This window comes from Pleurodeles waltl, chromosome 1_2, assembly GCF_031143425.1.
Source record: "Pleurodeles waltl isolate 20211129_DDA chromosome 1_2, aPleWal1.hap1.20221129, whole genome shotgun sequence".
Taxonomy (NCBI): domain Eukaryota; kingdom Metazoa; phylum Chordata; class Amphibia; order Caudata; family Salamandridae; genus Pleurodeles; species Pleurodeles waltl.
Genome location: NC_090437.1, coordinates 948,169,352 through 948,190,960, shown reverse-complemented (window position 1 = coordinate 948,190,960; position 21,609 = coordinate 948,169,352). Strand labels below are relative to the sequence as shown.

Here is a 21,609-nt window from a genome sequence, read left to right as displayed (position 1 = left end):
CTTATCAACATTGATATTAAAATCCTAGCCACAACCCTGGTGGCTCAGCTGAAATAAGTTATACCAGCTTTGATACACAGCTCCCAGGTCATGTCATCCCTGGACAATCATCCAAAAACCTGAAGCATACATTGGCAGACCTGCTGTGGGCTTCTAGGAACTCAAACCAGGAAATGCTACCCATCTCTGGAGATGCAGAAAAGGCCTTCAACCTGGTGAAATAGTCTCACATGGGGAAGGTTATGAACAGGTTTGGATTGGATTGACTCCCAATTCTCAGAGGCTCAACTAAACTGCAGTGGGTTCCTCCCTCACACTATTCAAATATGACGGCGGACAAGACAGGCCTATATACTTTCCATGGTCCTCTTTCCTCTAGCCTTGGAACCTTTGGCAATAGCCAATGCTATACAGCTCTTCCCTTATCTATGCAGTCAACCACAGTTAAGGCCCTTCTGTATGCAGACAATGTCCTCATGACACCCACAAAACCAGAGGCTCTCTGTCTGCCCTCATTTACCTCTTGGATGCCTTGTTTCATTTTTTGGGTTACAAAGTGATTTGGGGCAAATGACTTCTGTGACAATGAGGATAGGTAAAAAGCAATTACAATTTTGATGGATTCCACAACAGATGAAATATTTGGCCATTCACCTTAATAGGGGTATGTCCAAAATGACGAAGTGTGACATACTTCCCCTAATGACAAAGACATCCAGTTCCTTTGACAGGTGGTCAGGTCTTCAATTATCATTATGGGGTGGCATTGACATTAGAAAAATGGTTATTGCACCCAGGTACCACTATGTCTTTGGCATTCTCCCTATCCCCATACCTATAGGCACAATGTGACTAGTATTTCATATTATATCATATATGGTTTTGGAAGAAATCAGCAAATTTGTCACACAGCTTTTGTGAGGGTGTGTGTTAGACCTGACAACCTTAGGGTGGTCATCCCCCAACATTTTGCCTGCCTCCCTCCACTTTGCGACACTGTTTTTGCTGGTTTTAGAACTCTGCATACTTTACCACTGCTAACCAGTGCCAAAGTGCATATGCTCTATCCCTTAAAACATGGTGACATTGGTTTATACCCAATTTGCTTATTTAAAATACTTACAAGTCCCTAGTAAAGTGCACTAGATGTGCCCAGGGCATATATCTTAAATGCTGGTAGTGGGCCTGCAGTACTGATTGTGCCACTCACATATGTAGCCCCTTAACCATGTCTCAGGCCTGCCATTGCAAGGCCTGTGTGTGCAGTTTCAATGCCATTTCGACTTGGCATTTAAAAGTACTTGCCAAGCCTTAAACTCCCCTTTTTCTACTTACAAGGCACCCCTAAGATAGGCCCTAGGTAACACATAGGCAGGGTGCTATGTAGATAAAAGGCAGGACACATATCTGTGTAGTTTATATGTTGAGGTAGTATAAAACTCCTAAATTTGTTTTTCACTGCTGTGAGGCCTGCTCCTTTCAAAGGCTAACATTAGTGCTACCCTCATATACTGTTTCAGTGATAGATTCTGATCTGAAAGGAGTAAAAGGGTCATATTTAGCATGGCCAGAATGGTAAAACAAAATCCTACTGACTGGTGAAGTTGGATTTAATATTACTATTGGAGAAATGCCACTTTTAGAAAGTGAACATTTCTCTGCACTTAAATCCTTCTGTGCCTTTGAATTCACGTTTGGCTAGGTTAGTTGACAGCTCTCTTGTGCATTTCACTCAGACAAACCCCAAACACAGGGTGCTCAGTCACACCTACACACATCTGCATACTGAATAGGTCTTCCTGAGCTGGGAGGGCGGAGGGCCTGAGACTTACATTTGAAAGGACAGTGGCTTGCCCTCACACAATGGACTGCCAAACCCCCTACTAGGACCTTGGCAGACAGGATTGTACTGAAAGGGGACCGTGTGCACTTCTAAGCCACTCTTTGAAGTCTCCCCCACTTCAAAGGCACATTTGGGTATATAAACTGGGTCCCTGACCCTCCCAACTCAGGCACTTCTTGACAACATACCTACTGGGAAAGGAACTCTGAACCAGAACCTGCAACCTGCTAAGAGAAGCTGCCTGGCTGTCCAAAGTACTCACCTGACTGCTTTGCTGAAAAGGACTGCTGCCTTGCTGTTGCCTCGCTGCCTTGCTGCCCTCTGGCTCTGCTGAGAAGAGCTCTCTAAGGGCTTGGATTGAGCTTGTCTCCTGTTTCTTGAAGTCTCAGGGCCAAAAAGACTTCATCTCTGCAAAGAACTCCTTGTGCGGCGAAAATTGACGCACAGCCTGCACTGCGGTGAGAAAATCACTGCAACACCGAACCGGAATGACGCAGCCCGGCTCCCCAAGCGGAGATTGACGTAACAGCAGCATTCAGACCGGAACTTCGATGCATAGCCGAGCCAGAACGACGTAGCGTGACTTCCTGCAAGAGGAATCGACGCAGCATCTGCTGTGTGACAGAAATTTCCTCGGATCGATGCAGCTCCTGTGACTTCATCCTGCACACCAAGGATTACTCCTCTTCATCCCTGGGGCATCCACCCTGCAACCCAAAGAGGATCCAAGTCTGCATGCCAGAAATCGACAGAAAGCCCTTGCTGCGTGGAAAAACATTGACGCATCATCTGTGTGCGCCCGGAGAAACCAACGCACACCTCCCCGTTTTTCATGCATCTTCTAGTCTGCGGTTCCGTGCTGATAATTTGAAAACAAACCAGGTACTTTGTGCTTGCATGGGACACTTCTTGCTTTTAAAGAACTAAAGAATCTATTTATAGTTACAAAATGATAGCTCAACTTGTACTTGATAGTATTGACCTTATTCTACTCAGATAAATATTTTATATTTTTCTAAACCTGTGTGGTGTACTTTTATGGTGTTTATACTGTGTTATTGCATGATTTATTGCACAAATACTTTACATATTACCTTCTAAGTTAAGCCTGGCTGCTCAGTGCCAAGCTACCAGGCACAGGATAATTGGATTGTAGGAGCACAGGATAATTTGGATTGTGTGTGACTTACCCTGACTAGACTGAGGGTCCTTGGTTGGACACGGGGTAACTTGACTGCCAACCAAAGGCCCCATTTCTAACAGTGATGTTGTTGTTGGGGGTCATCAATGTGGAAGTTTACGTCACCGTGGAAAATGTAGTCTATGCATTCGAAGGCTAGGGGTGCAAAAAAATCTGCAATGGTGTTGCAGAAACTGGAGGGCAGGCCTGTGGGTCAGTATGCAAGGGTGCCTCAATGATTGTCTTTTTGTCAGTGTGGAGCTTGAAGTTTAGATGTTCCATGAGGGTGATGGTGGTGTTGTCAGTGGTGGACTGTATGGTTTATTTGTGAATGATGGCTATTCCTCCTCCTGGCTTGTTGGTAGGTCCTGGTGTTTGAATTTACATCCATCGGGAATTGCTGTGGTGATGTCTGGGGAGGATGAGGGGTTGAGCAAAGTCTTGGTGAGGAAGACAATGTTGGGTCTGAGGGTGGCAATGAGGTTCCATAATTTGGTGGAATGCTTGCATAACAAGCACATGTTGAGGAGTAGGCAATGGAGACGGTGTGTTGCTTCTGGCATGGTATGAAAAGATGTTGACATGATGCTTTGCAGCATGATGGTGGTCGTGCTGGTGCAGGAGAAGGTGCATCTGGTTCAGGAGAATGGTCCCACCATAAAATGCAGTGCAGCATGGCACTGGGTTGTCTGGTGTTCAAGGAGTGGAGGGCCGGGGACCAGGGGTCCTGATGGTGGGTGCAGTCCAAAATTTTTTAGTGCACCAGTGGTGCAGCCGCACGGCCGCCTCCATTAAGTAAGTCTCGGAGGAGGGACAGGCGCTGGGAGGTGATGGCTAGGGCTAGGTGGGAGTTGAAAAAAGAGGCAGCAAGTGAGAGCAGGTGGCCAAAAGGGGAAAAAGGAGGGAAGCAAAGCAATGAAAAAAGCAATGGAAAAAAGGAGCAGAAAGGAGGAAAGAAAGGCAATGAAAAATGGGGGAGGAAGAAAAAGCAATTAAACCAGGGGAACAAGGAGAAAAAAAGCAATGAGAAATGGGGGTAACAAGGACAGACGCACAAAGCAATAGAAAGGAATTGGGGAAAAAACGGGAGAACAAGGAGGAGGAAGCAATGGAAAAACTGACAAAGACAAGCGCTAAGAAACCAGGAAGCCAAACAGAAGCAGAAGTAGGAGCGAAGTGGAAGAAATGGGAGTTCTGGGCCTAGGACCTGCCTAATGGGATTGTGCTGCAGCCTCCGTTATGTAGATCCTAGGAAGAGGAAGGGGCGCTGGGTGGCAGTAGGCTGGGCCATCAGAAAGGGGGGAACAGGTGGTAGGTGGGAGCAGGAGGCCAAAAGGGGAAAAACAAGGGAAGCAAGGAAATGAAAAAGCAAAACAAAAACTCAAGAGCAAGTAAGAAAGAAAAGCAATGAGAAGTGGGGGTAACAATAAAAGAAACACTAAACAGTAGAAAGGCAGTGGGAAAAAATAAACATGGGCACAAGGAGGTGGAAGCAATGGAAACAATTGATTAGACAAGCACCAAGGAACCAGAGAATCAAGCAGAATCAGAATATCCCAGTAATTAGAACTATTGCAAAAGGCACACAAGCTCTTAGGAGACAATTCCTTACTTCATATGCCAGCATTGCACCTTTGTGGTGTAATCATGGCATAAGAACCGGGGGCTTGCCAGCGTCCTCTGTAGCAGTGCACACAAGTGTCATGCTGCATTTGGAACAACTACCAGAGGGAAATTTCCTTGAAACTTTTCAAGGCCTCCAATCTGAGCATACAATAGATTGGCCACAACAATGGCCACATCACCAATGGCTTCACTTTATATGTAGCCAACTAGCTGGTGTGACAATTGTAATCCAGTGGCCTCCCATACAATATTTTTTAGAAACATGAGGCATATATAAGGGTGTAGTCCCTAGCTTTTTTGATCTCTTCATTGAACATCTTTTTTTCTATCCCAGCAAGGTAACACGCTAGGATACACCGGCAATATGACCTGCACAGGGTCTATGCCAAGGAAGATTGAGTGGGACTCTTACGTGCTCACAAAACATTCCTTAGAGAGGCCAAAATGAAGTTCACATACTCTAAAATCCTCCATAAGTGGCATTGAAGTCTTACTCAGACTGTACAAACCTTGCTCATTGCCTCATGACACATGTTGGTGATGCAAGGTAGGGAGCTGTGATCTTGCACATATCCTCTGGCATCGCATGACACATTCCCCATTCTGGGAAGCAATGTGGCTGGAATTAGGCAAAACGCATGGGCCTTGCATCATTCCATCAATCCACCTTGCTCTCCTTCACAATATGGTGGATGGGACAACTCCGAATGAACATACACAAAGATGGCTGCCAACAACTCTGATCAAGGCCAAAGTATGTATTTTGTGACATTGGCGAAAGCCTACTGTACCCACACATGCCGAGGGTCATCTACCGGACAAATAATCAATACAGTGCTTTTGAAGCAATTTGGAAAATCTACAAAACTGCACACATGTGTAGTCATCCACATGCATCCTGCACCCATGCACATATGCCTATTCACATGTAACCATTCCAGTGCCCCTAACCCTCACACGAGTAATTACCAGCATTCCATTCATAACTTTTTGTGCACTTTAATATGTTGTCCTAAGTGGGATTGGCATGCCCGGATGTGGGTCAAGTGCACACTGTGTCACTAGACCTAAGTTATACCAATTGAGGAGCCCATAACAAGGGTGAAAACAATCCTGAGTGACTTGTGTCTGGTTCAGTGAGGACCTGGCTTGGCATTTGGGGCTGATCTATTTCCATTGGAGCAGGGTCAAAACTGATTTGAATATAGCTGGATCTAAACTGAGGTGGCAGGGTGTGCAAAATAATGATGGACAGGAGTGCAGCCCCAAGTAATTGATTACCAGTGGCTGAGATTGTTACAGGCATTCCATCCATCTATTTTTATATACTTTAGAATGATGTCCTAAGTGGTATGGGTATGCCCAGATGTGGGTCCTTTGCACACTGTTTCACTGGAACCAAGCTGTGTCACTGGATACCATAATGAGCCCATAACAAGGGCGAAACCGGTCCTCAGTTGATTGGGTTCTTGTTCAGGGAGGACCGGTTTGTCAGTTCAGGCTGGACTGCCCCCAGTGTAGCAGGGTCAAGACTAATTTGCATATAGCTGCACCCAAACTGAGGTGGTAAGCTGTACAATATAGTGATGGGACTGGGATGCAGTCCAAGTTATTTACCAGTGGTTGAGAATAATTCAAGCATTTCATCCATCAATTTTTCTATACTTACCCTAGCTGCGTTGCAGCACCCTGATCATTAATGGCAGACGATGGTAGTTAAAACACCCTGTCCAATTTCCCCTGAAATTACTTTGAGTGAAGTTCAAGTAGTGAGACTCACTTACCAGAAAGGTCCAAACACCGCGTGATCCAAAGCAAAAAAATCCTGGCATTCCCATTTTCACCAAGAGGACATTTAAAATTAAAACACTACACATTATCTACATAGAAAAGACCCACTAGTTGTGCCCTGGTTTGATATTTGAAAATTAGGGGGCTGGTCTAACGCTACTCAGTGTTTTTTTTGGTGCACTGAGCCGACTGCAGACCCAGCACAAGCTCATTCTCCTGATGTTGCACCCAAGACATGTAACAACCTCCCTCAGCATATCAGAGCCTCCTCCTCACTTCTTGAGTTCCGCAAGAAGCTGAAGACCTGGCTCCTCTTATAAGCACCTTGAGAACCACACACCTGCCAAAGCACCTGGATACCCTCTCGGGTGATTAGTGCACTATACAAATCAATATAACATGCATAACACATGCAACTAAGGCTGAAATTCCTGTGATGTCTGTGGACTAATTGACATTCTTTGTTTCAGAATGTTTTGGAGGCAAGAGTGTTGCCTGAAAGGTCCTGCACAAGGTGGGCGCATTCAGAGAATATGACCCCATGATAATGACCCTCCCAGGTATCATAGTACACAGGCACCATCACAACTAGAGCTACCAGACTAAGAACCTGGGCGCGGGACAGATTGCTTGAGCCACCAAACAAAAATGTGAGAGAAGGGCCAGTCAAACGCAGCAGACACATCCACAACAGCAGCAGGGACAAAAATTGAGCAAGAGGTGGTGTACATACAGGGAGACAGTGGAGCAGGAGAGACTATCATAGGACTCCATCATCTTGGAATTCTTCCCTCACTCCGAGGATGAAAAAAAGCTGAACGTCTGGAAGATAACCTGTAGGAGCTCTGAGAAAAAACTCAGCCAAAAACATAAAGGACTTCTCTCATTTCAAACATCATATGAAGACAGCTGAGGTCTGTGCATGAGATGGAGTACATGAGTTACAGTGGGAGCAGAACACAGCGGAGGTGGAGCACAGTGGAACTCTCACAGTGCTTCGCAGGAATTGGTGAGCCATCAGCAGGATGAAGTGAGCCTGCACTTGAGGGTTTTTGCTTTCTACTGCATAGAGTTTAAAGCCCATGTCTGCTGTGGGGCACACAATTATAAAATCGGAGTGAAGGACATCGAGTAAGACTTCCAAAATTTCAATAAGTACAAAAAAGGTTCAGGATCGTTAATTTGCCTCGAAAGTAAGAAAACATGAAAACACATAAAACACTCAAAATACTTCAACCCTCTACGAAAAAAAAAAAAACTCAAGAAGAACACCCCATAATATGGTTTATTTGAAAATCCCGACACTGAAAAATAAAAACTCCTCTCCAATAGGCCGGTAGTGGGTTGGGAGGAGTGCCTGGCCATAAATCATAGACCAGCTCATTTGCTAATCGCCATTGAGCATGAGCAAAGATTAGGCCCAGCGGGCTGTGGGATGGCCACTAGCGGCAGATTGAGAGCAGGGATTTGGCTTGGGGGCTGGAAATATAGTGTATTGTAAAAAAAAAAAAATGTAATGAAAATTATAAATAGAGGAAAGGCTCAGGTGTAACACGCGAAACCACAGACATTGTCAAGTAATGTACACAAGGAACACTACTCTGTACTCAAAGCTCCACTTTTCCAAGAGTGCACGAAAAAAAGCAGCCACCCAAGTGTAAAACATGGCTCGTGGCGTGAGTTATGACATTTGATGCATGAGCTGCGAAGAATAACCTGCCAATTGCAGTTGATCTGCACGTTTGAGCGATAACCAGACAATTAAAAAAAAAAAAAAAATTCACTGAATATACATGATCTGTGGATGTTTTTATATTGATTCACCTTCTATAACAAGCCCTTAGTATGGCGCGTTTTCCATTTAGAGCTTCAATTGTGCCCAGTCACTTCTCCAATTGCAAAATTGCTTAATGATCTACGGTAAGTACAGAATTTTTACTTTACAATAATAGCAAAAAAAGGATTCTCAATGCTGTAAAAGCTCATGAAAGGTTCTGAAAAAAATGTTGAAATGCAAGAATTTGTCTGTAGATCCCATAGCGATATTTCTAATGGCGCGCATGCAGTCACAGATGAATACGTTCTCACACTATCACGTTTACTTTCTTCATACCTTCTGAGACATCCAACATTCTTTCCTACCTCTCTTCTCTGTAATTCTTCAAGTGCGACCGAGCAGTCATGTGAAGTGGGGTAGATTGTTTCCTCGGTTAAACGTTGTTAGCACCACCTAGGTGAATTAAAGCACAAGGATTAAGAGTCATAAGGCTGAAATCAAAGTAGGGTTAAAGAGTACAATTATTTCTCAAGATTAGCTTGGAACCATACCCTCCACATTTTGGTTTAGAAGGACGGCTTTATAAAGTTCATACCTTGTTTCAGAATTTTGCCGTTCTACGTCTTCTTTTTTGCTGAATGCACCCAATAGCATAAATAAAAAGAATGTGACGTCCTTATTTATGTACTGAAATGCAGTAGTCACTAGTCTTTTCCAAATCACTTATGAACAAATCAGACGATCACTCCCATTTATTTGCATCGATATGCAGTGGGAAAGGGTCAGCATTAGAGCATCTTGTTTATTCCCCCAACTGGTGTGTATATTATCGCAATTAATGAGTTACAAAACCACGGAGTTACTCTCCTTCAGCACAAACTTTTCAGCACTAAATCATTGTGGGGCACAAAAATGGGATATCCAAGGGTTTAATTTGGATCGTGTTGCAACTGACTTATTTGATGTCACGTCGAGTCAAGGAAGGGGGCAGCCTGCCATTTACATTTCGTATGCCATATGCAAAGAAGTGGAGGCCTAGGCCACTGATAATTTTGGCCTTAAGAACACAATACATGTGCTACTGGGGAGGGTCAGTATCATGGAGTCAGGACTTGAACCTTGCAAACGTCATTATGCCGATGCTCGAGTGCAAAGACAAAGACCAGAGGCCAGCGTTGTTTGAATATTTGCAATAGCACACATTCACCGAGACTTTGAAGTGGACCATGGTTATATCATCATGCTAATTTCTCCCTCATCCATCAGGCAGCACTGGAATATGACACCTATTGCTTCAGAACCATGTAGCTTTGAAATAAGAACCGTACTTAACTATTTATTTCTATCCCCGTTTTCTGAAATGCAAACAGCATGGAATTCCTATTTCAAATGTAATGTAGTTTGAAATAGTCAAAAGTGTTATCATATGTGCACTGTCTTAAAGTGATGGTGTGTGGTGCTACTAATCCACTGCAATAGTTGCAACCAGAGCTGGAGTAGACTTGGAGGTTGGAAAATGTTGCACTACTCAGAGAGACTAGAATCCCTTTGGAGAAGGGTAGGCAAGACCTATACTCAGTGTTCAAAGTTAGACTGGATGCTTTACTTCAAAACTCTCCTATGCCGTTTGGATATTAGAGTGCTCTGGGAGGGGTTGGATGGTGTTAGCAACAGCAAAATCAGGAAATGTGTGTGTGGTGATTTATGAGAACATTTGACAGATTGTTCTTGGTTTATTTATCAATAGCATGATAACTCCACTTTAGGAACTCTTGCATACGCCACCAACCTCACTACCAGCTACAAGACCAATGTCTACTGCCTGACAGGAGAATGAAGGATTCTAGCGTTGAACCATGCCTTGAATCTCTGCACCCAGGTCTATGTCGTTTTCTTTCACATGGGCCACAGGATTATGTTCATCTGCTTGAGAAACCAACTCATATTTTGCTGGTTTGAGATACTGGCCAAAGTATTGACCCAAAGAAACCTCAATGAAGTACACTGCATGCAGGTAATTTATTTCTTATGCCCTTCAAATTTCAATTTGAAGGTTTTGGTAAGGATAAGAGTAGTTATGAAGCTAGAAGACCTCACTGCTGACCTTTGAGGTGCTGTGAAGAACAGACACAATCTTTGAAGTTATGAATGCATCCCAAATTGAGAAGCTCAGAGTGTTTAGCTATGTATTTCACCCTGAAAACTATTTCAGGTTTGCAACAAGTTTGAAAATGTTTAAAATTGCATGTAGTATCCCCAGTAGAAGAACTACGTAAATTAACATAAATTAGTCTTGCGAGTCCTTCTGGCCCTTTAGTACTGACTATACTTCTTATTGCACTGCTAGTGACTGGTGAATGGGTTGGATAAGGCAACTATTATCTTCTGCAATCTTTATATCCATTTTGGAGCATCTTGCATACATTTATCAATTTTAATTTTGCCATACATTTGATTCCTTAATCATAGTCATACTATTTTTAAATCTGTTTTTGTTAGACTTTTCATCCTTGGCGTGGTCTCCTTTAACTTTTTGCCTCTGTTCCCCAGGTTGTTGATGTGTGCTGGACTCTGATTTTGCTGTTTTTATTACTCTGGGCACTTTACCACTGCTAACCAGTGCTAAAGTGCAAGTGCTCCTGTTTAAAATGTGTACGTAATTGGTTCTCCATGATTGGCATATTTGTTTTACTGTTAAGTCCCTAGTAAAGTGCACTAGAGGTGCCCAGGGCCTGTAAATCAAATGTTACTAGTGGGCCTGCAGCACTGGTTGTGCCACCCACACAAGTAACCCTGTAATTATGTCTCAGACCTGCCACTGCAGTGTCTGTGTGTGTATTTTTACACTGTAAATTCGACTTGGTAAGTGTAACCTCTTGCCAGGCCTAAACCTTCCCTTTTTTTTTACATGTAAGGCACCCCTAAGGTAGGCCCTAGGTAGCCCCAAGGGCAGGGTGCAGTGTATGGATAAGGTAGGACATATCGTAATGTGGTTTATATGTCCTGACAGTGAAATACTGCCAACTTCGTTTTTAACTGTTGCAAGGTCTGTCTCTCTCATAGGATAATATGGGGGCTACCTTTAAAAATGATTAAAGTGTAGATTCCCCTAGAGAGTAGATGGACATGTGGAGTTTGGGGTCCCTGAACTCACAATTTAAAAATACATCTTTTAGTAAAGTTGATTTTAAGATTGTGTGGTTGAAAATGCCACTTTTAAGAAGTGAGCATTTTCTTGCTTAAACCATTCTGTGACTCTGCCTTGTTGTGGATTCCCTGTCTGGGTCAGTTTGACAGTTGGGTTGTTTTTCACCTCACACTAGACAGTGACGCAAAGGGAGCTGGGGTGTAACCTGCATTTCCTGATTAGCCATCTCTGCTAGGAGGGAGGGGTGGAGTGGTCACTCTCATCTGAAAGGACTGTGACTGCCTCTGACAATGCAGACTCCAACCCCCTGGTGTGTGTCTGAGGCCTTGCCTGGGCAAGGCAGGATTTCACAAGTAGGTGTGAGTCCCCTTTGAAGAAAGGTGACTTCAAAGACTAAAATGGGTATAAGAAGGGCACCCAAATCTACAGACTTTAGAAACACTTCTGGAACCAAGAGGAACCTCTGCCTGGAGAAGAGCTGATAGCTGAGGAAGAAGTGCTGCCCTGCCTGTGACTGTGCTTTGTGGAGCTTTCCTGCAGTGCTGCTTCTGCCAGAGTAAGAGGGCAAAGACTGGACTTTGTGTGCCTTCCATCTTGTGAAGAAATCTCCAAGGGCTTGATTTAGAGCATGCCTCTTGTTGTTTGAAGTCTCAGGGACAGCAAAGACTTCTCTCTGCCAACACCTGGAGTCTCTGGAGAGACTCCTGCTCTGACAAGTGTTGCCCTATCCAGTCCCTGGGCCCTTGAAAGGAAAGCTGGTGGAAATCCAAGGAAACCGACTTCGGACGACTCCGGACCGATGCCGCTGCTGAATCCGGTGCCGCCGCCTGCACCCGACGCCGCAACCTTCGCTGGAACGCGATGCTCTTCGCAGGCCCGACACCGCTGCAGCCCGGCTGAAGTCTGCGACTCCGTGGAAGTCACCGCACCACGTCGTGACCGACGCCGCTTGAAGTGCACGGATTCAACGTTTCGCACAGATGCCGCGATCCCCGACTTCGCGCATCGGCTTGTTTTCACTCTTCACCAAAGGTACTGTACTTGGGGGTCTACACGACTCCGTGTCCGCCGCCGCTGGTGTCGGCTTGTTGGGAACTACTCCGTCACGACGCCGTGTTAACATCTCATCGAAGCATTTTTTGTTTCTAAACGCTATTTTTGAGTTTAATCTTTAAAAATGTATAACTTGACTTGTGTATGTCGGATTTTTGTTGTTTTGGTCTTGTTTTGTTTAGCTAAATATTTCCTATATTTCTAAACTGGTGTGGTGTCATTTTGTAGCGTTTTTCATTAAGTTACTGTGTGTGTTGGTACAAATACTTTACACCTAGCACTCTGAAGTTAAGCTTACTGCTCTGCCAAGCTACCAAGGGGGTAAGCAGGGGTTAGCTGAGGGTGATTCTCTTTTACCCTGACTAGAGTGAGGGTCCTTGCTTGAACAGGGGGTAACCTGACTGTCAACCAAAGACCCCATTTCTAACAGTTTTCAATAAATTTGGCTTTGACCATTGCATTTGTTTCGTATGTGTATTATTTAGTTATGCTGTAAGACAGCACCTCACTTAGCTGAACTGGTCATATTGGAGCAGACTTTATTTTGTACAATGTACGTATCAAGAAGAAGAAAACCTTCATTTTTGTACAATAGGTGCCTAAAGAATAAAAGGTGGTTAGAAACAGCTATCCCCAAATAAAAATAAATATCTGGGGATTCCGTTTAGACAAATTTAATTCTGAAAGACAAAAACAAGTTGTGTGTTATTATGCTACTGCTCAAGGAAATGCATTACTCAGGTTTATTCAGGTCTATTGTGCCATGTGCTGTTCTCCTGATTTTTCTATTAAATCAAGCATATAGAGGGAGTGTTGGACCCACTGCTCTGTAAGAGGTCCAGATAATGGTGCTTGAAACATTCCCTAACTTAAATACATTTCAGTAAAAGTGCTGGAAAAGGGCCTTGTGGTACCTAATTATACTGTGACATATACTCAGACTTGATTTGGGCATGAAGTCCTTGTAGAGAATGTACAGAGGTCACAGGTCTGAAGATCTTTGCAACAACCCCTAAATTAGGAGAATGCACCACTGCGACAGAATGGATTGAAGAAAGTCCGACTAGAAGGACTACTTGGTATAAAGGTCTCCTTTTTTCATTGCCCCACCCACTCCCATTCAAAGAAATTCAGTTCAAGTAGGACATTAGTAATATTGGGTGGACTTATTGGTCTAAAACCAATTAGCTCATGGAGTACTCTATCAGGCTAGGGGATCAAGATGGCATTTTGGGATTAGTTCCCTACCTGCTAACTGTACCAGCTCCTGTTCTAAGATCTCTACTACTGAAATTTCAGCTGGATCTACCAATATTGGAATGAGCACCAACCTGGAAGAGTGGGGCATAGGTGGTTGCGTCTTAAGCTGTAGCACGTTATTTGTGGATTTAATTGATCCTATTGGTTGATTTATCCATTCTTTCAAACTCAAGGAAAACTCACCCGAATATATGTTTAACTTGATTGTATCCAAAATGTGTTGGAGGCTATTGCGTGAAATATCATACCATATATTTGTGTTCATTTGGGAACTTTTAAAAAACTACTTCTAGATCTTCAAGGAAAAAATAATGATTTTAATTATTTATCATTTTGTATTCTATGATACGTTTTATGCAATATGGTTGTCTGATAAAATAATTTTAATAATAAAACCTCACACATTTTTAGGATGCACTTGCCAGCTTGGCCTACATATTAATGGTAAGTCAAGAAACCATATAGGAAGACAAATTCCAAAACCTGTCACACTTTTTTAGAGGTTTCAAAGAATAAGATTTGACCTTGTGTTTTCCTCACTTTCGTTCAGGCCTGCTAACTATCGTTCTATCTCTCTTCTCCCTCTGCTAGGCAAAGTTCTGGACTCACAACGAAAGCCAAAATTCCAACGGTTTTTACAAAAAAAGCTTAACAACGAAGCTGGCTTTACAATGGCAGTTTTGAAAATGAATACAAATATTACACCATCACTTATAGAACCATTGAAAATACTGGAACAACGAACGTCATGCTAACACGTGCACTTGTAACAATTACCATTACAACAACAAATATCATTAAATGGCAGTAATTTTTAAAAAGTAATGCACAGTCAAACAATACATTCACTATTTCACATTTGAGAAGGTTTGAACTTAGCCAAAGAATGTAACAGCTTTGGGAAAATGCATTGATTAATTTAACCACTCGGGTGCCTGGGACGAGCTGGTTATGTCCTTGGCCACAGTGCTCGGGTGCCAAGGACATAACCAGCTCACCCTGCAACCGGCCCATGGCAGGCGGGAGCGCTCCCTGTGTGCCTACCACCCCCTCTCATGGGCAAGGATGGAAGGGGAATCACTTTACCTTCCACCCCCACCCCCGCAGCCCCACAGTGATGTCTCATGATGTCAGCGCACGATCGCACGTTGACCTCATCAGAGGTCACCCCATCACCCTGGAAGCTCAACTTCCAGCGCGATCGGAAGAGAAATGGGGGTTGGGGGTGGGCAGAGTGAAATGAAAGGAAAGGAATGTCCACTAGACACCAGGGATATTGTTTACATTATGTAAACAAATAAGGGGAGCAGCCCCTCTGGCTAGGGCAGCTCCGAAAGGAGGGCATTTTTTTATTAGGCCTTTTCTGCCACAAGAGAGGGCAGAAGCCACTAGGCACCAGGGATATATATTTTTTTACAGGAGGGGAGTGACTCCTTAGGCACGGGTCACTTCCCCGGAGGGCAATTTGCTTTTAGGCCATTTCTGCCCCCCCTTGGAGTAGATCTGTCTATTTTTATTAGGCCAATCTGCACTCAAGGGGGTCAGAAACCACTAGTCAATGGGGATGTTTTATTTTTACATCAATTTCACACGAGGGAAGTGACCACTTAGGCAAGGGTCGCTCCCCTGGGGGGGCAAATTTATTTTAGGCGGATGTGCCACCAAGGGGGGCATTTTTTTACTACACATTTTCTGTCCCCCCGTGGGCAGATCGGCCTATTTTAATTAGACAGAAACCACTAGGCAACATTTTTTTTTATTTTTTTATTTTTACAGAGAGTAAGCGACCCCTTAGGCAAGGGTCGCTCCCCTTGGGGGCAGATCAGCCTATTTCTAGTAGGCTGATCTGTCCCCGGGGGGGGAGGGAACCACTTATGCACCAGGGATTGGTGTGTGTATGTGTTTTGTTTGGGGGCTGCCCCTTGGGCAAGGGTAATTACCCATGGGCGCACATTACTATTGGTCATTTCTGCCCCACTTGGGGGCAGATCGGCCTTTTTTTATAAGGCACATCTGCCCCCAAGACACCAGGGAAGAACTATTTTTAAAAAAAGAGGATGGGGCTATGGCCATACTCCCACCCCAAAAACTGGGGACAAAGTTGTTCTGCCCACTGGTGGGCAGATGGGACAATTACCCCGATCCACTCCTCAGGGGGGCAGAAAGCAAACTAGATGCCAGGGAATTAAAAAGAAAATAGAGGGGTGGTGGCTTTCAACCAGTATGGGCATGGTTATGTCCCCACCCCAAGTGAAGGTGATAACAGTCTTTCAGCTCTCCCCCGCACACTAAATGATCTTATCCCAAAGGCAATCAAGAGGGCATTTGATTATTTTGGGTTTTGGTTTTACATTTGGACCATTGTCCAACTGTCAAAATCACCCGACTCAGAATAGTAAGGGCTGTACTCTTTGGACTTTGGGACGCTGCAATGTAGAAAAATCTATGAGACTTAGACACATCTGAAAACTCATCTGGGTGAGTCCAAGTTGGTGTGCTTCACATGCACCCGCACCATTTTCTTGCCCACAATGCCCTGCAAACCTCCAACTTTGCTTGAAATCACACATTTTCCCACATTCTTGTGTTGGAAACTTCCAGAATCAGCAGGAATCCACAAAATTCCTACCACCCAGCATTGTCGCATTCATACTGATAAAGATTCTGTCCCACTTATCAGCCTAAAAACGTTTTTTCCCCAAACTGCCGCTTTGGACCCGCTTTGGTTCTCCCCCAATTTTGACATGTTTTTGGCTCTTCCCTGATACAGAGGGACTTGGCCCACCTATACAAGTGAGGTATCATTTTTATCTGGAGACTGAGCGGAATGTTGGGTGGTAGGAAATTTGTGCTGGTGTGGTGATCCCACACAGAAATGTGGGGAAAATGTGCTTTCTAAGCTAAATGTGAGGTTTACTGAGGATTCTGGGTAAGAAAACACTGGGGCATCCACGCAAGTCACACCTCCCTAAACTCCCTCGGGTGTCTAGTTTTCAGAAATGTCTGGATTTGGTAGGTTTCCCTATATGGCTGCTGAGCCCAGGACCAAAAATGCAGGTGCCCCCGCAAAAACAGATAGTTTTGTTTCTGATAATTTTGATGTGTCTACGCAGTGTTTTGGGGCAGTTCCTGTTATGGGCACTAGGCCTACCCACACAAATGAGGTACAATTTTTTACGAAAGATGTAGGGGAATGCTGGATAGAAGGAAGTTTGTGGCTCCCTCAGATTTCAGAACTTTGCAGCACCTAAATGTGAGGAAAACGTGTTTTTTCCACCCCATATTTTGAGGTTTGCTAAGGATTCTGGGTAACAGAACCTGGTGAGAGTGCCACAAGTTACCCCATTCTGGGTTCCTCTCGGTGTCTGGCTTTCAGAAATGTCCAGGTTTGCTAGGTTTTCCTAGGTACCGGATTAGCTAGAGGCCAAAATACACAGCTTGGCACTTTGTAAAAAAAATGGTCAGTTACTCTTTGGGACAATGTGATATGTCCATACTGTGCTTTGGGGCATTTCCTGTTGCAGTCACTTGGCCTACCCAGACAAATGAGATACCATTTTTATTGGGAGACTTGGTGAAATGCTGGGTGGAAGGAAATGTGTGGCTTCTCTCAGATTCCAGGACTTTCTATCACCCAAATGTGAGGTAAAAGTGTTTTTTACCAAATTTTGAGGTTTGGAAAGGATTCTGGGTAACAGAACCTGGTGAGAGCACCACAAATTACCCTATCCTGGGTTCTCCTAGGTGTCTAGCAGTAAAACATGCACAGGTTTGTTAGGTTTTCCTAGGTGCCGCCTGAGCTAGAGACCAAAATCCACAGCTAGGCACTTTCCAAAAAACATGTCAGCAGTCAATATAAAAATTTGATGTGTCCATGTTGAGTTTTGGGGCATTTCCTGTCACAGTCACTAGGCCTACCAACACAAGTGAGGCACCATTTTTATTGAGAGACTTGGGGGAATGCTGGGGGGAAGGACTGTTGTGGCTCCTCTCAGATTCCAGAGCTTTATATCACCGAAAAGTGAGAAAAAAATGTTTTTTTGGCCACATTTTGAGGTTTGCAAAGCATTCTGGGTAACAGAACTTGGTGAGAGCCCCACAAGTCAACCCATTCTGAATTACCCTAGGTGTGTAATTTTCAAAAATGTATAGCTTTGCTAGGTTTCCCTAGGTACTGGCTGAGCTAGAGCCCAAAACCCACAGCTAGGCACTTTGCAAAAAACAGGTAAGTTTTCTTTGGGAAAATGTGATGTGCCCATGTTGTGTTTTGGGACATGTTCTGTCACGGTAACTAGGCCTACCCATACAAGTGAGGTACCACTTTTATTGGGAGACTTGGGGGAATGCTGGGTGGAAGGAAATTTGTGGCTCCTTTGAGATTCCAGAACTTTCTATCACCTTGGGAAAAAGTGTATTTGTTTGCCAATTTTGGAAGTTTGCAAAGGATTCTGGGTAACAGAACCTGGTGAGAGCCCCACAAGTCCCCCATCTTGGTGTCCAGTTTAAAAAAATACACAGGTTTGGTAGGTTTCCATAGGTGCGGACTGAGCTAGAGGCCAAGATCCACAGCTAGGCACTCTCCAAAAAACACGTCAGATTTCAATGTAAACATGTGATGTGTCCCCGTTGCGTTTCCTGTCGCGGGCATTAGGCCTACCCACACAAGTGGGGTACCATTGTTATCAGGAGACTTGAGGGAAACACAGAATAGAAGAACAAGTGCTATTGCCCCTTGTCTTTCTCTACATTTTTTCCTTCCAAATAGAAGACAGTGTGTAAAAAAGACATATGTTTGAGAAATGCCCTGTAATTTACATGCTAGTATGGGGATACCGGAATTCAGAGATGTGCAAATAACCACCGTCTCAACACCTTATCTTGTGCCCATTTTGGAATTACAAAAGTTTCCTTGATACCTATTTTTCACTCTTTATATTTCACTAAGTGAATTGCTGCATACTTGGTACTCAATGAAAGCCCATTGTAAGGTGCAGCTCTTTTATTGGCTATGGGTACCTAGGGTTCTTGATGAACCTACAAGCCCTATATATCCCTGCACCCAGAAGAGTCCAGTAGACGTAACAGTATATTGCTTTAAAAAATCTGCCATAGTTGGAAAAAGTTATAGAAGAAAACGTGGACACAAATGGCTCTTTTTTTCATCTTGATTTCAATATTTTGTTTATTTTAGCTGTTACTTTATGTAGGAAAACCTTAAAGGATCTATACAAGTTACCTCTTGTGAATTCAGAATGTTGTCTACCTTTTAAAAATGTTTAGCTGTCAAGGATCCAGCATTGTTTTCACATCCATATCTGTCACTAACTGGTAGGAGGCTGAAAGCACAAAAAATATAAAAAATGGGGGATGGCCCAGTAAAATGGCAACACTGTGTTGAAAAATTTAGGTTTCTGATTCAAGTCTGCCTGCTCCTGAAAGCTGGGAAGATGGTGATTTTAGCACCATAAACCCTTTGTTGATGCCATTTTCAGTGAAAAACCAAAAGCTTTCTTCTGCAGCCCTTTTTTCCCATTTCTTAAAAAATAGAAAAGATTTTTAGCTGTATTATGTATAATTTCTTGGTCTCCTCCAGGGGGACCCACAAACTCTGGGTATCTCTAGAATCCCTAGGATGTTGGAAAAAAAGTACGCACATTTGGCATGGGTAGCTTATGTGGACAAAACGTTATGAGTGCCTGAGCACGAACTTCCCCAAATAGCCCAAAAAAGGCTCGCCACCTGAGGGGAAAAGGCCTGGCAGCAAAGGGGTTAAAAGCACTTATGTTACGTTTCAGACAACACGCATATGCAGTAAGATAATGGACCTGTAGTCCTTCCTTACTTTTTAGTAATGTTGCCCAATATTGCGCAACGTTCCCCAATGCAAAATGGCTATGTTATTTTGCCCATAAAAAAAAGCATCAAACTAAAACACATTTAAGTAATCCTTATCACGCTGTTCAATTCCCGCTTTACTAAAGGAAAGTTCATAGTTGTTATGGAGAACAGCATTTTTGTTATATGTGAAAAGTTTTAAGGATCACGCTGCAGTCTGCAGTTTCCCATTGTGAGGGAGAATTGAACCTACAGTTGGTCGATGTGTGAATTCCGGTGCAATACGATGTAGTCTAATTGTGAGTTAATAGCACAGCCTAGAATGAGCCTGGGATAGGAAGCACAAGACTGGCCAAAATTGTCATTATTAAAATACTTGGAGATCCCAGATGGGCAGTCCTATGCCAGATAGGCAAATAAAATGATAAAGTTCATTACTGAAAGTCACATACATTTATTTCACAAGTTGAGTGATTAGGCCAGAGGCACCGACAGTGATAATGATGCTCCTTGCTTTTAAAAGCTTTCAACAGGGAAGAAACAGATGAAAACTGTCTGCCACTTCCCGTTGGGAAGGCTAATTGAACACTTTACTAAACACACATCCCTACCTCTAAAACTGCCCCTTCCCCAGCTCTGAGCCTTAAGACCCACACCAGGTGCAACATTCCCCCCTAAGCAGAGTTTCCTCAACTCTGTTCTAACCACCTCTGCCTGTCTTTGTGGCCATTTCTTCACAGTTATTTATGTTGTTGTAAAGACTATCATTTTAATGCCATTCATGGTTATAAATCATTCATTGTAAAAACCTTCATTGTAATGCCTCCATCTGGATTCAGGCTTCATTGTAAAGGCTTCTCGTTCTTAAGCCTTTGTTGTAAAGGAAGTTTCCAGTGTACAACTTTCTTCCTACTTGGAGGTTTATCATCTTTTGTATTCCCCACAATCTGGCATTAGAGCCTTTCACAGTACTGAAACTGCTGTACAGTACTGGCAGTAGTTGATTCTATTTTATTATCTCTAAATGACAGAATCCCAGTATTGTTGCCCTACTTGATCGGCCAGCTGGCTTTGATACTGTCTTACATTCCATCTTGATTCCACATCTTTTTGAGATAGGTGTCCAAGGAACAGCCCTAGATTGGCTCAACAATTTCCTTAACAACAGGATCCGAATGGTCTCTTTTTGCAACTTTCAAATCACAGATCCTTTTTCTCTGCAAGGGGGTCCCTCAAGGCTCCTCCTTGAGCCTGCCTCTTTTTAATATCTCTGTGGTTCCCCTTGTCCAGATAGTCAAGCCCTCTGTTTTTTAAATACTTTCCTTTGCAGACAACACCCAACTAGTCATCTCCTTTGAGTAAGACATTGAAAATGTCAAACAGAGATTTATCTTCTGCATGAGGAAAACTGCTAAATGGATGACCCTAAATTATCTTCAGTTAAACAGAGACAAGACAGAGATCCTTTTGTTTGGAAAAGCTCAGTTATACTGGCTGGATGAATGGTGGCCCTCCGAGTTAGATCCTGTACCTTTTCCTAGTAGAATAGCCGGAAATTTAGATGTTCTTCATGATGAAAACCTATCCATGACAGACAGGTTACATCCCTCGTGTTACATGTTTTGGTATTATGAACTTTCTTAGTAGAGTTTTTAAATGTCTTCCAGTAAGATGGAGGAGAACTCTTGCTCTTAATACTGAGTCACATGGACTATGGAAATGCCTTACTATTAGCATCTAATGAAGCCCTTCTCCAATATTGAGCTATAGAAACAAACCAACAGCTCTTTTATTTATTATGGTCTCATTGTTGGGTAACTGATGTTACGATATGGTCTGAGGGTAGCACGGAGTGTGCAATCCTCAAAAAAACTAAACAAGCAAAACAATTGAAATATTAAAAGATTAATGGTCAGACTCCAAATCAAATCCACAAAAGGAAACAATATGTGCATATGAAAAGTTTAAGAAAATCTACACTGAAAGTCAGATACACATAGGTTTACCTATTATGGTGTAAGTCTGTTTAATTTCAAGACCTGCACAGAAGTACCTGCTTATTGGGGGAAATTATGATATGCATCTGGAAGCAAAAA

The 21,609-nt window shown here is 43.3% G+C and overlaps 1 protein-coding gene across 5 annotated transcripts in view; it reads right to left on the bottom strand.

Moving 5' to 3' along the window:
• The window catches only part of SGCZ (sarcoglycan zeta), a 4,310,842-nt gene that overhangs the window by 2,169,852 nt on the left and 2,119,381 nt on the right, over positions 1–21,609 (bottom strand). For 4 of the 5 annotated variants that reach the window (XM_069200719.1, XM_069200747.1, XM_069200728.1 and 1 more), the window contains one exon: positions 8,583–8,670. Coding sequence is in view for 1 of the 5 variants with exons in the window: in XM_069200738.1 (XP_069056839.1) it covers positions 8,554–8,565 (12 nt within the window). In the remaining 4 variants the exon portion in view is untranslated. Of the gene's footprint in view, positions 1–8,553; positions 8,671–21,609 lie in introns of all 5 variants that reach the window. The other variant, XM_069200738.1, reaches the window with a different exon arrangement.